The sequence below is a fragment of the Epithele typhae genome (assembly GCF_022376455.1).
Source record: "Epithele typhae strain CBS 203.58 chromosome Unknown BXZ73scaffold_31, whole genome shotgun sequence".
Lineage (NCBI taxonomy): Eukaryota > Fungi > Basidiomycota > Agaricomycetes > Polyporales > Epitheliaceae > Epithele > Epithele typhae.
In genome coordinates, this window is record NW_025954222.1 from 90151 (window position 1) to 105169 (window position 15019).

Genomic DNA, 15019 nt, shown 5'->3' on the forward strand with positions numbered 1-15019 from the left:
GTCACTCGACTGCTTATTGCTGCCGCTCAATCACCGCCGAACCGTGAGGCTTTTTGCGAGGCCGCTCCCATCTGCCATCGCACACGACGACCGAGCTGCGGCTTGTGATTGACTCTCTGGCGCCGAGGCCGCGCGGTGCAGCAGAGGGCGCTCAGACGCTCGTTGCCGGCGAGTTCTACGGAACGTCATCGGCTCTGCCGCCTACGCGTCGAGGCGAGGCGACCCAGGGCGACCCACCGGGTCCGCGGCTTTCGCGCTGACAGAGGGCCTAACAGGCTCTAACAGGCTCTAACAGGTTCCTTAAGGGGGACGTCTTTTGAGCTAGCTTGCTCTGTACTAGTGCAGTTGCTTGCCATGTGATAACCGAACTATGCTAGTTCGGAGGCGGCTTAGAGGCACAAAATCGACTCCGCCCGCCTCCTCCTCCTTGCGGCTCCGGCGCTGTAAGAGAGCATAAAGGGTTCAAGAGCTCGCAGTATTTTCTCCCTCACTTCGTCCCGGAACCTCCGACGGTTTAACGTCCGGTGCGGCTTTGTAATAAGGAAGCGCTCAATCACCGGCGATCGTGGCTCTTAAAACAGGCCACCAAGGGTTACTAGCGGGGCGTAGTGGCGTCCCTGCAAACGGCCGGCCGTAGAGATCGCAGCATGCACTGGGGTGCAATACCGACGGACGTGGTATGATCTTCGCGCAGTGAGGAGGACGCAGTGGGTAGTCGTTCGACCACTATCCGACCTATTGGTAGCACCTTCCCGGAAGTCATCAGCATCCGCGTCTGCAAGGAAACATGCCCGAGCATATAAGAAGAACCTGGAGGAACCCAACAGGCTCCAACAGGTCGCCGCCGCTGACGAAGCTCAGTCCGCACGGAGTCAGCGGTCGGTTCCGGATCAGAAGGGTGGGATGGCGAGCAACCGGGACCGCTGGGAGTGTGTGTTGGGCGAGGTCGTCGGGCCTGCTGCGACTGTGCAGGCCACATGAGCATATAGTGCCCCTCACTGCGGGGGACAGTGGGTCGGGCGGCCTGCGGTGGGCGGTTGACGATGAGACGAGGCCGGGCGCTCGGGAGAACATCGTAATTGGGATCGGACACGCCGGCGGTGCGGGAACGGGGGCAGCCGTTGGCGATGATGACACACTCCGGCTTATAGGCGGCCAAGTCAGCTCTTATGCCCTTCCGCCCTCTGTCCTATAGTCCGACCTCCTCCCGTCCTCGGCCGAGTGTTCCCCCCCTCCCCCCACGGCCATGCCGTCCAAACTTGCCGCCTGGTACCGGCGGATATCCGACTTCAACGTCGAGAAGCTTTTTTCTCGACGCAAAGGGCCCGGCCCCCCGCGCACCGTATTCGTCAACCAGCCACTGCCCGACGCGTACTTCGACCCCAAGAAGCCGACCAAAGTCCTCAACGAGCACGTATACCGCTCCAACCAGGTCATCACATCCAAGTACACCGTCATCACCTTTCTCCCCCGCAACCTGCTCGAGCAATTCCGCCGGATAGCCAACATCTTCTTCCTCGGCATCGCCATCCTCCAGTTCTTCCCCATCTTCTCCACCGTCTCTCCCGGCCTCGTCATCCTCCCCCTGCTCATCGTGCTGTCTATCACTGGCCTAAAGGATGCCTATGAGGACATAAAACGTCACCAGTCAGACCGAGCTGTCAACTACTCCCAGGTACGGGTCCTGACAGGCGGCGGGTTCACGAACGAGAACGCCACAGCGGGCAAGGCCAAGACGTTCGTGCGCGCGATGGTGCCCAAGTTCCGCAGGAGGAAGGCAAAGAGGGCGCACCCGACCGCGGCCGTCGAGCAGCTCGAGCACGGCGCTCCGCCCGAAGGCTTCCACACCGACGGCGCCGATCTCGAGACCATCCCCACCCGGACGGTGGCACACGAGGACGACGAGGGCGAGGAGCTGCCGGACGAGGAGGCGGGCGGTCTGTTCCGTCATCATGGTGCGTCTGCCCGTCCGCACTGGAAAATGACGATCTGGGAGGACCTGCGGGTGGGGGACATCGTCAAGATCGACGAGGACGAGCCGTTCCCCGCCGACATCCTCATATGCTCCACCTCCGAGGAGGAGAACGTCGCGTTTGTCGAGACCAAGAACCTCGACGGCGAGACGAACCTCAAGAGCCGGAGCGCGTGCCCCGCGCTGACGCACCTCAACTCCGCACGCGTCTGCGCGGCCAAGGAGAACGCCTTCCACGTCGAGTGCGACCGCCCGGACACGAATCTGTACAAGCTGCACGCCGCGGTCATCTCCTCGGACGGGCAGCGCTCGGCCGTGGACACGAACATGGTCTTCCTGCGCGGCACCGTCCTTCGCAACACCCAGTGGGCCATCGGCGTCGTGCTCTTCACTGGGGAGGACACCAAGATCGTGCTAAACTCGGGCGCGACGCCTAGCAAACGCAGCCGGGTCGAGCGCCAGATGAACCCGCAGGTGTACGTCATGCCTGCCGAATCTGTCTGATTGCACTCGTCTGACCCTGTGCTACCGACAGTTTCATCAACCTCCTGATCCTTGCGCTTATGGGCATTACTTGCGGCATCGTCGACTCCGTGCTCGAGCAGCGCTATTTCTCCCTCGGCGCCCCTTGGCTGTACGGCGACAACCAGAGCGACAACAACCCGCGCATCAATGGCCTCATCACCGCCGTCTTCGCGCTCATCACGTTCCAGAACATCGTCCCCATTTCCCTCTACATCTCTATCGAGGGTGTGAGGACATGTCAGGCGCTCTTCATATACTTCGACAAGGAGATCTATTACGAGAAGACCGGCCAGGCGACGCTCGCCCGCTCCTGGAACTTGTCTGACGACCTTGGCCAGATAGAGTACATCTTCTCGGACAAGACCGGCACGCTGACCCAGAACGTGATGCTCTTCCGCCAGTGCACGATTGCGGGACATGTCTACCGCGGCGAGGCGTCCACCACCGAGCCCGACATCCCCGCCCCAGCCGCCGACGAATCTTCGAGCTCGAGCGGGAACACCGCACGCGAGAAGCAGCCCACCGGCTCGCCAAAGCAGTCGACCTCTTCGTCGACCGCCGAGGTCAGCGCCCCAGCCGCCGAACGCGCGACCACCCGTTTCCGCGACACCGAGCTCGAGGCGGACATCACCGCGGCGCAGCGCTCGCCATCTGGGTCGCCCGCCGCCGCGCACGGACGCATGCTCAACGGCTTCTGGACCGTCCTCGCGCTCTGCCACACCGCGCTCGTCTCCGTCGACCCGGACTCGGGCGCGATGCAGTACAAGGCGCAGAGCCCGGACGAGGCCGCGCTCGTGCAGGCCGCCGCGGACGCCGGGTTCGTCTTCCGCGGGCGCGAGCGCGACGTGCTCACGCTCCAGTCGCCGTTCGCGCGCGACGAGAGCGGGCTGGAGCAGTTTGAGCTGCTCAACATCCTCGACTTCACGAGCGCGCGGAAGCGGATGAGCGTCATCCTGCGCAAGCTCGGGGACGAACGCGAGAGCGACGGGAAGGTGTTCCTGCTCGCCAAGGGCGCGGACAACGTGATCATCGAGCGGCTGAGCAAGGGCCAGGGGCAGGAGGTGCAGACGACGGAGGACCACCTCGCCGAGTTCGCGAGCGAGGGTCTCCGGACGCTCACTTTGGCGTACAAGGTCATCGCTGGTACGTCTCTGGTGGCTGCATGCGCGATCCTTGAGCTGACTAGGCCGACTTATGCAGAGGAGGAATACGAGAGCTGGGCCGTTCGCTACAATGAGGCCATTTCATCTCTGGATAACCGTGATGAGAAGGTCGAGGCCGTCTCAGACGAGATCGAACATGACCTGAAGCTCCTCGGCGCGACTGCCATCGAGGATAGCCTACAAGACGGCGTTCCGGAGGCTATCGCGGACCTCAAGGAAGCTGACATTAAAATCTGGGTTCTCACCGGTGACAAACTTGAGACCGCCATTGGTGCGTATCCGTCCACGTATTCTCCGGCGTGACAGCGCTTCTCATGCCTGCTCCCGTGTTCATCCGCGTTCTATTTTCCAGCCATCGGCCACAGCACGAACCTGATCGGACGCCAGGACAACATCATCATCATCCGCGGCGGGCACCAAGACACGACGCCGGTGTACGCGCAGATGCTGAACGCCGTGCAGGAGTTCTTCCCGGAATCAGGCATCCTCCAGGACGACGACGTGCGGCTGGACCAGCTACCCGACGTGCAGGCGAACGGCCTCCCGCTCCAGCGCGTCAACTCGGGCGTTTCGTCTCTCGTCGGACAGGGCAACGGCCAGCGGCCGGGCGGCTTCGTCCTAGTCATCGACGGTGCCGCGCTCACCCACGTAAGCCCCGCTGTTCTGATCATCCCCGATGACCGTGCCGTGCTGACCGCGCCCGTCCCCACGCACAGGCGTTCGCGGATGAAGCGAACAAGAGCCTCCTGCTCAAGCTCGCGATGCAGTGCGAGGGCGTGATCTGCTGCCGCGTCTCGCCGCTGCAGAAGGCGCTCGTCGTGAAGCTCGTCAAAGACGGCGTCGGCGCGATGACGCTCGCGATTGGCGACGGCGCCAATGACGTGAGCATGATCCAGGCCGCGGACGTCGGCGTCGGCATCTCGGGCGAGGAGGGTCTCCAGGCCGTTAACTCCTCCGATTACGCGATCGCCCAGGTGTGTTTCACCCCGCGGCGGCGGTTGGTCATTGGATGCGCGCTGACATCGTCGTGCTAGTTCCGGTTCCTGAAGCGGCTCTTGCTGGTCCACGGGCATTGGTCGTACGCCCGGAACGGGAACATGTGAGTTGATTGAGCGGCGGCGGCGGCGGCGGCTGACCGGTTGTTCTCCGCAGGATTGTCAACTTCTTCTACAAGAACGTCGTTTGCATTGGGGTCCTTTGGTGGTTTATGTTTTATTGCGCCTGGAGCAGTCAATAGTGAGTCGGACTACATTCCGCGAGTTTCCACCGCGTACTGACGAGCATGGTCCTTCAGCGTCTTCGAGTACACTTATCTTTTGTTCTGGAACACTTTCTGGACGATCGCGCCCGTCATCGGCATCGGCCTCTTCGATCGTATCGTCGGTGAGTGTTTGAGTTTCGGGTACTTCATTTCCGTGCTCAAATGACGGTCGCAGACGATCAAGTCCTCATGGCGCTCCCGGAGATGTACAAGCACAGCAAGAAGCACGATTACTTTGGCACTAAGTTGTTCCTTATTTATATGTTCGAAGCGGTCGTACAGGTGCGTAGTCGCGGAGCCGATTGATCCAAGCTAACATCTCCTTCCAGTCGGCGGTTGTCTTTTTCCTAATCCTTTATACGTACGACGTCACCACCTCTCGCACAGACGGCTACAGCGTTTACCAGTACGAGTTTTCGACGGTGCGTCTTCTTGATCCGTCTGTGGTCCCCTGTGCTCATTCAAAATCTTGCAGACCATGGTGATTGGTGCAGTCATGACCGCGTGTTTGTTCAACGGCTTGAACACGCATGTATGGACTGCCTGGATCTTCTTCGCCGTTTCTTTCGGTATTGTGCTTGTCTGGGCGTACACTGTCGGTCGAGATTTGCTATCGTTTCAGCTGACAGCCACTAACATCTTTACTTACAGGCCGTCTACTCGATCATTTCCCCCGGCTGGTTCTCGACACCGGTCTTCGGCAACGACCACTACCTGTTCCGATCTGCGCTCTTCTGGCTGTCTCTCCCTCTGGTGATCATCATCGCATGCCTGCCCCGCTACCTCTGGAAAGCGTACAGGTTCGCGGTCAACCCTGGTGACATGGACGTGGCGCGCTGGATCAGGAAGCAAGACCCGACCCACGACTTCTCCAAGGACAAGAACGGCGGCCTCGCGCACCTCAAGCGTGCCCCCACGCGCGACGAGATCCGCAACAGCCTCTGCCAGCGCCCGTCCGCCTTCCACGCCAGCCGGACGGACATGGTCACCGGCATTTCCTCCGTCCACCGCGGGTTCGACTTCGCGACCGAAGAATGCGGCGTTGCCATGCAGCGCATGCAGTCCCACCTCTCCGAGCGGCAAATGCAGACCCCACCGCGGGAGAAGAAGACGCGGGGGCGCAGGAAGGGGATGCACATGCACCCCTTCTCCATCTCGCGCTCCATCCGCCGCAAGCGCCCGCCGTCGGAGGGCTCGACCTCGGGGGGCTCGACGCTGCACACGGCGAACGACGAGCACGGCCACCGCCACCCACCGCCGACGGCGCGGTCATCCACGCAACAGTCCCGGCAGCACGAGTCCCCACCAGGGTCGCCGCCGGCACGGAGGTCGTCGCTTGCGAGCCGAACTCGGTCGCCGCCACCTGCGGGCAGGTCATAGCCTGAACTGATGCCCTGTTGCCTGTTGTACATATTTATCTCCCGTTCGCTTTCGGCTGATCGCTGTCGCCTTCGCATCATCGCCTCCCCCTCCCTCGCACTTTCGCCCCCTCTGCGCCATCTAAGTAATCCCCCCTCCCCCGCATCCATCGCATGGTGACTGACGTTCTCCTGTGTTCCTAGTGCTCACCCTTCCCTGTCCGCCGTATGTGTATCCATGAGCACCCGTGCTACTAGACTTTCATCCCATCTCACTCCCATCTCCACCCCCGCATCCCCACCCCGCTCCCACCCCCGTTCCGCCCCGGGCTGCCCCCAACATCGATCTCACGCGCATTTCACGACACTTACATGACCACCCCCTAATTGTATTTGTGCTGTCCCAACAACCGGGCCTCGATCCCTTTGATGGATGTCGACTTGGCTGATTTGTCTGCCTGTGTTCTTCGACGTACGCAAGTCCGAGCCCAGAGGACAATCTGTGCGAGCCTGGCGTGGGAGGCCCGTCAACGTTTCAACGGTGCTTCTCGCGGTAGGTACGCGCCCACTGGACGGTGGCGTGCGGACTGGACGATGTCCAAGAACGCGTGCGTGGAGAAGACGAGGCCTTTCCGCTTCTCGAGCCCTGTGTCGGCGCGGACTGGGGACAAGTCTTCCCGGGTGCGCGCCGACCGTCGTGGGATCTGTGGGCGATCCTACTCGTGCTCGTGTGCTCTTCTCCACCCGTGCGCTTCGTCGTATCGTCTCCGTGTTCCTCGTCCAGAGCTTGCTGACGCTGTGTTTTGGTGTTCCGCGATCGCCCACGCAACCGCGTGCAGCAGCATGGTCACGCCGTCGACGCGTTCTCGGAGCGGGTTGAAGCTGTCACTGATCGATAACGGCCACCACTGCTTCGATCTAACCCCTGCTTCAGGCTTACCACTGCACTGCGGTCTGTCAACAGAGCCTTCGCCCAAGGGCATGAGTGGACATTGGCATATGCATATAGACCAGTATCCAGCCAGAACATACACCGACCTCCGCCTCCTCCGCGCACCGACCGACTCTCGGATCCAACTTTAGCCGGCCCTCACACCGCATGGAGGACGGCGTGTCTCTCTCACCCGACGCCCCGCCCGCGGTGCTCCCCTACGACGTCCTCCCCGCGCCCGACCTCGTCGCGCTTACAGCCGTTTGCATCTGAACCCGGAATCGCGCGTTTCAGGCTTTGTTTATTTGGTTCCTCGCGATTTCGTCCCAAAAAGGCAGCCGAGAAGCGCCTGCTCACGCGCGACGAGATCTCCAAGCTCATTGACTGTGACAAATCCATTGGATATACCTTAGTCTCGGAGTCGATAAGTAAGGTGGCTGCCGGGGTGGGGACACGTACAATTACAGCGGAAATACGTGTAGACAACAGCGCAGGGGAATGGGAGTCTGTAGGTGACCGGGAACATACCATGGCCATGGCCAGGCTCGGCCCTGTCTCAACTTCAACAAAATCAGCTTCTTGACATGCTTCGACCAGACTGGCCGCGCTCGATCCATCCACCCAAATGAGTCACTCCACTGGCGAATCCCCCCACTCCGCAATCCATGTGAAACGCAGAAGCTCATTCCGCTCCGCAACAACCTCCGAGATCTTCTTCCGTCACTTGTGTGAAGGACAAGCTCACGTAGGGCGTGCGACAAGGTGGCTAGAGACGTATTGGTTCCAGTGAGCTAAAAGAGGTGTTGCTGAAGCTCGTCGAGGAATATGGCAGGTTTGTTCTTGAGAGCGGCTGTAATGAGTTACGGGGGAGAGGGTGTGTGTACGGCGGGGGTATCGTGGAGTGTTCTCTGTATGTACGCATTGACAAGAGACGGCTCGCAATTCCACCACCAGCGCACTCTCAGATGCCCATGCCAGCTCGTCGCCGCACCCTCACCCTCCGCTTTGTTGACAGTGCGGCAGCCCTCAAAGACATCAAGTGCAATAATTCCGTGCATTGGAGGCGCAGATATGTAGGATAGAGAAACGTGACCTTGTTGAAATGACTCGCTCCGTACGCACGGCAGGCTCCGTTCCGACCATCCCCACTTCCGCCAATTGGTATGATCGTCCACATACCAGCGCCAGTGGATACACACCAACCAGGATGTGGGTCAGCCACCACCTTGAGGATACCGATCCGCAGTGCCATTGGCTTGCTGGAAGAGTGGGACAGGCGATATCCAGGAAGTTTCAGGTACCGTGACACGCCAGGTTTCAAGAATAGAGACACAGAGAGGTAAGAATGCTAGAGCGACGTGCAAGCACGCCAGAGCACAGTGCAGGCTAGTAGCGCAGGGCGCGGACGCATGAACAGGCGCTTCTAGGTTGCCTTTTTGGGACGAAATCGCGAGGAACCAAATAAACAAAGCCTGAAACGCGCGATTCCGGGTTCAGATGCAAACGGTTGTAGCGTTCAATACCCGCTGCGGCCCGTCGCCTCCGCGCGCTACGGCCTGCGCTCCATCGCGCACTTTGACGGGCAGTCATGCTCGTGCACACATACGGGCCGCCGAACCACAGGGCAGAGTCCTAGCATCCGGTCACTGGCTTTTGATTGTTTTACTGTATCGAGCAACGCAATTCTCACTCTTGAGTATTGATCCGAGATAACACCTACTGACGCTCATCTAGCGACTTGTGCCGACGAAACTTCCTCACCCTCTGCAGCATCGAACGCATTCGGCCCACCGCCCGGCCCACCGTGGCTGAGAAGCCTCCCATGGGAGGCCGCGGCTGACGCAGGGTGAGCTCTGCTTGCTGGGTGGTGGTCTGGGGTGGCAGTATCGACGCCGACTCGTCACCTGGCCAACCTTCTAACGAAGCTGCTGCTCGCGTTCGACGGCGGGCGCGGGGCGATCGCGGCGCACAAACTTACGGGAGACGACGTTCCACACGGGGCGAGCGGTTTGTTGGGAGGGAAGGGGTGATTTGTCGGATTTTATTGGATTTCCCGCCCTTCTTCCCGCCCTCTCCTGCAGTATGCCCAGGGCAATTCACAGCGCGCGACAGGTCTGCGTGCCAATTTGCAGGAGGAGCCGCGTCCTCGCTGCTTTCATTGACTCGCGCAGGGTTATGGTCCACGACATGGGGTACTACCAAGACCAAGCGATCTTGGTATGGAGACGCTTCCTTTGACAGCCTCCGCCGCCACCCTCTCCAGCCCCCTCTCGACTAACACATCCCACTCTCTATCTTCTGTCCATATGGTCGGCAAAAAAAGAGAACGGTGCGTTCCTATGTCGAACTTGCCGCTCGAGTCCCGCTCCTGACTCCTACGCGATTGAAGCATTGGAGGCGACATCCCCCCTGTGCCGCCCCGCCTGCGCAAGGACCCCGCCATCTACGGCTATATCGTCGAATCATCCAACCGCGACCACTTTCGAGAAATTATTCGTCCTCAGAGGTCTGATTTGATGATCATGGACGCCATCCTCGCATCTGCGGACCGGGCGGGAGTGCCTGAAATGGCGGTCTTCTTTTGTCACGTCGACACCAAAGACATTGTCGAAGGCAACGACGGCCCGATCTTCATCATGCTGGCCATGAACAACCTCCGCAGAGACGGGACGCGCAAAGTCGTGGACTTCCGTCCACGCATGGGAAACTTCGACGCGTGGATCGAGTCCTTGGAGCTCAACGGTCCACCCAAGTGGATGCGGGGCGAGAAAACGGCTATGAGAGGCGCTAACCTTTGAGCCCCGCCTGCAAAGGTACGCCGGTGCTCTGCTGCAGAGATCGTCGCTCAGACCTTCCCTCGTCGGCACCTCAGCGGCTCGCAGATTTTGGCACTTGTTTACGCACGCATGTTTCCGTGAATGGATGTATGTCTATGTAGTCGAACCATGATGTTAGGATTCAATTGTCGAAGTTCCGTACGCTTTTTGCATGCTCATTGAGCCCAATTCAACACATAGCTTCGCGTTCCTCGCGTGTTGGTCTCCTCTGGCCCCACACAAAATACCCAGCATTTTGGCGGTGGAGGGAGTGGACAGGGTTCCCGTCGTGTGGCAGGGCATTCCGGAAGAGCCTCCCATTTACCTCCTCGCGTCCCCTGGTGGTTGACACTGCAGACCGTGCCCCGCTCATCACGAATGGTGTCCAGATTCCGGATAGACGTTGAACGTTGAACAGGCAGCATGTACAGTAGAGTATGGAGGTATCAGAGCGCGCAGCGGGGTAACTTGGCTCGTGTACATAGAGGTGCACAGCGAATGTGAGAGGTGGTTCCGTCCGTCAAGTCCATTGCCCCTCGCTGCGTTTGTGGCAGACCGGGCAGCCCGTGTTGATCCTCGCGCGCAGGATCGCCGTGCTGCGACGAAGAGTCGAAGATCATGAGTATCGCCACGAGCGCAGTCAAGCAGGGACTACTCACAACGAGATCTTGCCGCCGACACCGGGCTGGCCGCCGATGCCCATCCCAATGAGCGCCGGGTCGGGCTGGTGTGGGAGCTCGACGTCGTCTCTGACGCAGTGCGCGTGCACGACGTGTCGGCAGAGGAAGAGCAGGTTGAGCCCGTGCGGCGTCTGCGCGAGCGAGTTGCCGCAGACCGGACACGGGGTTCTCGCTGTACATCTTGCATTAGCAGATACCACCAGGAGCGGCCGGGAGAGACTCACCACTGAGGAAGAAACCGCTCGTCTGACTCCGATGGAGCTCGTGGGCGAGGTCCGCGCAGTCGCCGTTCAGGATCGTCTGACAGCCCTCCAAGAGCGAGACTTGGAGATTGAAGTCGTGGAGGATCTTGATGAGCGCCGGCTTGAGACCTGGGATCTCGAGTCCATTCTTGATGCGCCGAATGAGCCGAATGGGGTCAATTTCCGCGCCGACATTCTCGAGTAAACCGCGAATAAAGGCTGTCACGGGCAAGTGTGTGAGTCAGCTGGTGTTGAGAGTATAGGAAGGGAGCTCACCAGGCCTTGTCTCGGAATAGCGGAGCAAGTCTTCCCAGAGGTCGTCATCATGCTGCTCCTTGGCGAAGTCGATCGCGCGATTGACGTCGCCGAGCCGGTCGATAATGAGGTACAGCGCCTTCTTGTTGTTGCCCATGCGGCCCAGCAGGAATACCATCTCCAGAACCAGGTCACGCTCGTTGCAGACGTTGTATGCCTAGATCATCGGGTTTGAGCAGACGCACAGCCATACAACCAGGACACCTACCGCTTCCAGATTGTAGTAGTTGCTCGCGCGGAGGAAGTCGATGAGCTTGCGTGGTGCGTACTCTGCATATAGCTTGACATGCGTGTCGGCGTACGGTGACGCCAGATGGGGATCCTTCTGGAACAGGGAGTTGAGGTAAAGGAAGAGGTAGTACGGTCGGCTCTCCAGCTGTTGAACCACCCTGGTCATCTGTGAACGCTGTCAGCATGCGGGAGCAGACGGGCGAGAAAGTCGCGAAAGGTGTACCGGGATGGAGTGTATGTGATCCACGAGAAGCGTAATCGCTGCTACGGGGTCGGTGTCGATATCTTCTCCGGCCTGCTTCTGCTTCTCGCGGAGTTCCTGGTCGAACTCGACGAGAAGGAGCGCTTGATCCTGTACGTCCGTGAATAGGTTGTTATCGCGGATAAGGTCGAAGACGTTCGGACGCCGCAGGCGAAGGAAGTATGGAAGTGCCTTGCCAGGCTGACGATTGAGGGTGTACCTGGAATGTCGTGAGCAATGGTGCATCGGTAGATATCACGACGGGACCCACAATTCGGCGAGACACTCCATGAGGATGATCGTGTCGGGGCCCGTGGGTTTCATAGAAGACGAGGATGGAGCGTGGTCGAGCTCGGACTGGACCAAGACGATGACGGCGGAGATATCATAGATGCCCTTTGGCCATGTCTTGATAGTTTGCAATAGCGTCTGTCAAAGGGTCGGCTTAGCATACACAGTCAAACCCTGAAGGAAGCAAACCCACCTGCCGATCATGCTTGACGAAGTGGGCGAGCACCATCCCATACACCATCTGGTCCAGCGTAGGCGACTCCGTGGGCACGAACGGGATGATCGCTTGCAAGTGTTGCTTCTGCGCGAAGACGAAAATCCAATCCTCCCACCGCTTCGTGTCCTGCCCGCACACCTTCGGACAGAGCCGGGCGGCTTTTTCGAAGTCGCCCTCACCGACCAGATGCTCGACGTATCGCTGTCCGATGGTCACCGCGTCTAGCTCGTCCTTCTCCGCGCCCGTGCCTTGCTCATTTCCCATGCGCTCGATGACGTTTAAGGCCTCTTCATATTGCTTGCGCTCGACGAGCCACGCGACGTGGTCGCGCCAGTCCCGCGGGCGGACGACAACGAGGTCCTGCGGGCTGAGCACGACGTAGAACCGCTCGTCCGCCCCAGCCCCGCTAGAGCCGGCCCCGTTTGCGCCGGCCTTGACGGGCCCGGGCTCGACGTCGACGAGGACGTAGTCGTTGCACCCGCACCGCTCGAACCCGCTGATCCCAAGCGCGTCCGCTGCGAGCTCCTCGCCCCCGCGGGAGATGATGCGGAGCTCTGGACGCTCCGCAAGCTTGCGTGCTTGAGCGGCACGGTCGCTCGCGGCCTCACCTTCGGCGCCTGTGAGAAGCGAGGCATCGGTCGGGGTATAGGCGACGACGAGAAATGCGGTGAGCACAGGGGGGGCCGCGGAGCGCACTGAGCCGTTCTTCTGTGCGGGTGCAGCCGGGGCGTTGGGGGAGCTGGGTGAAGGGGACATGGGGTGGGGGACGATGCCAGAGATCATGCAGTCAAGCTGGAATACTGCAGTGATCTCGACGAGGAGAGGGGGGAGATTTGGGGCAGAAGTAGATTTGCGTGGGCGTGCGCGGACACGAGCGACCTTGATTTGGTCCGCCCACCCAATGAGGAGCGTGCTCTCGTCTTGCCAATGAAGCGTGCACTTGAACAAGTCTCCGCGAGGACTGTCCGCATGGCGGTCGATGAAAGTGATGCGTGATTGGGAGGTGGTATCGTAGATTTTGACTCCCTGCGAAGGACAGACGTTCACGTCGTCAATACGCGCACATGCTCTGGTGGAGGGAGGACACACACCAAATCGTTTGCCCACGCGACGAGATTCTCCCTCCATCGGACTTGCCAGATTGGCCCTTCGCCAGAGTGAAGAATCGTCTCCTTATAGCCGAGCCAGCCCTTCTCGTGCAGGACGAGGTTGCCGGCCATACCGCCGGAAATGAGCGATCGCGTGCTGCTCTTCGCAAAGTTGGGCTCCAGCGCGACAGTGCGGACGGGCCGTTTGAGGTTAAAGACGTGCGAATCGGGCTGGGATATCGAGTAAACCGCGACCTGTCCTACGGCACGGAAGGAAGGGGGCGCATTGAGGGAAGGGAGTGAATCCTGCATGGGATACACTCACCGTCTATAGATGCCGTCGCAATCCAGTCGCCGGTAATGTCGAGAGAGATGTCCATTATCGAGGCCGTATGGGCCGCGAACGATTTGACGAGCTGCCCGGCGAGGTCCAAGAGATGAAGCTTTCCTGCATGTGTGCCCAATGCCTGTGCGGATGAGCAGAGTCAGGAGCGGCCGCCCCGGAAGAAACACAAGAAACATACCAGCCGTTGATTGGAATATGCGAGTGCGGATGCAGAGTCTCTCCTCAGCAGCTGGCTCACCATACCACCCAGCCGCTCGTACTTGAGTGCCGGCTCGTCTTCGTCTTCCTCATCGTCCTCCTCGTCCTCGTCCTCGTCCTCTTCCTCGTCCTCGTCATCCTCTTCGCTGGTCTCTTCTTCGTCCTCCTCGCTGCTGCCCTCCGCCCCTTCCGGATGCGCTGATCCGTTCCCATTCGCATGTCCGTCCACGACCTCGACCTCCTCCATGTTGTCCGGGCTTGCGGTCACCATGCGGTCCAAAACGCCGTCCTCTTCCGTAGCCGGCATCGCGCGCATAGCAGTTCACTGGAGGCTCATACAGGAGTCAGGCCAGCCAGAATCGGAGAGCAGCAAGGCGCAGTCGTCGGCGCAGGACAGGCGGAGCGAGGGCGCGCGGATGACGCGCGGTCGCTGATCCAGGCGAGCTTCCGTGATTCAGGCGCCCATTCCGTCCCTCCCACCACCACCACCATTCCTCCGAGTCCTACCGCCCTCGCGGTGCAGATACAAGACCTCGACGCTTGAAACACTTCGTGTGCTCTGCGTCCTAGAATACATGGCCGTCTTCCGATCAACGTCGCTCAACGCGCCCGGTTACAGCAGACTTCTCAAGCGGTACCCCGCGCTGTTCGGCGTGCCGTTCGTGCTCATCGTCGTCGGCGCGTCCTTCGCGATGCAGAACTTCACGCAGACGAAGTACGACCTGCAGTCGCAAAAGGTTTCTGCGGTGCGTATATTCGCTTCTTGCACCATAGGATGCGTTTAACCTCCCGGCTGGTGCGGTAGATGACGAAGGAGCAGGAGCTCAGGTTGGCGCAGGACAGGAAGAAGTTCGACATCCGGGAAGAGTACTTCGTGAGCACACTACATGCGCGCACGCTGGCTTCGACTTGTGAACGTGAATATTTGCGGAACAGAAACTCAACGCGACCGCAGAACACGATTGGGAGCCTAAGCGCATTCAGCGACCGAAAGGGTTACCGGAGTGGGGCGTTCCGCCGCCAGAACCTCCAGCAGACCCGAAGAAGTCTCCATAATATCCCCCACTCTCGCTTTGGCTCTCGACCAGCTCATTGTACCATAGCTTACCCACTGTCACATGTTCTTAATTTGTTTATGTCCTCG

The 15019-nt window shown here is 60.1% G+C and overlaps 4 protein-coding genes across 4 annotated transcripts; 3 read left to right on the forward strand and 1 right to left on the reverse strand.

The window, feature by feature from the left end:
* Positions 1-1246: 1246 nt before the first annotated feature.
* Positions 1247-6306, forward strand: BXZ73DRAFT_90546 (phospholipid-translocating P-type ATPase; the record flags this gene model as incomplete). The annotated part of the gene is made up of 12 exons (XM_048025676.1): positions 1247-2448; positions 2508-3931; positions 4013-4308; positions 4377-4634; positions 4695-4759; positions 4813-4896; positions 4955-5043; positions 5097-5203; positions 5251-5343; positions 5397-5516; positions 5573-6105; positions 6231-6306. The coding sequence occupies 12 exons, from the start codon at positions 1247-1249 to the stop codon at positions 6304-6306; spliced, it is 4347 nt and encodes a 1448-aa protein (XP_047876872.1).
* Positions 6307-9516: 3210 nt separating this feature from the next.
* On the forward strand, positions 9517-10008 carry BXZ73DRAFT_102304 (uncharacterized protein; the record flags this gene model as incomplete). Its single annotated transcript, XM_048015187.1, has 2 exons — positions 9517-9539; positions 9600-10008. The coding sequence occupies 2 exons, from the start codon at positions 9517-9519 to the stop codon at positions 10006-10008; spliced, it is 432 nt and encodes a 143-aa protein (XP_047876873.1).
* Positions 10009-10546: 538 nt separating this feature from the next.
* On the reverse strand, positions 10547-13774 carry BXZ73DRAFT_48443 (vacuolar protein sorting-associated protein 41; the record flags this gene model as incomplete). Its single annotated transcript, XM_048020056.1, has 10 exons — positions 10547-10622; positions 10686-10878; positions 10931-11167; positions 11225-11420; positions 11472-11660; positions 11718-11955; positions 12007-12164; positions 12220-13269; positions 13335-13591; positions 13657-13774. Coding segments are annotated over 10 exons (2712 nt in total), but the record flags the coding sequence as incomplete, so codon positions are not given.
* A 676-nt stretch (positions 13775-14450) lies between these two features.
* Positions 14451-14931, forward strand: BXZ73DRAFT_102306 (cytochrome c oxidase assembly protein COX16-domain-containing protein; the record flags this gene model as incomplete). Its single annotated transcript, XM_048015188.1, has 3 exons — positions 14451-14621; positions 14681-14749; positions 14812-14931. The coding sequence occupies 3 exons, from the start codon at positions 14451-14453 to the stop codon at positions 14929-14931; spliced, it is 360 nt and encodes a 119-aa protein (XP_047876875.1).
* Positions 14932-15019: the final 88 nt, after the last annotated feature.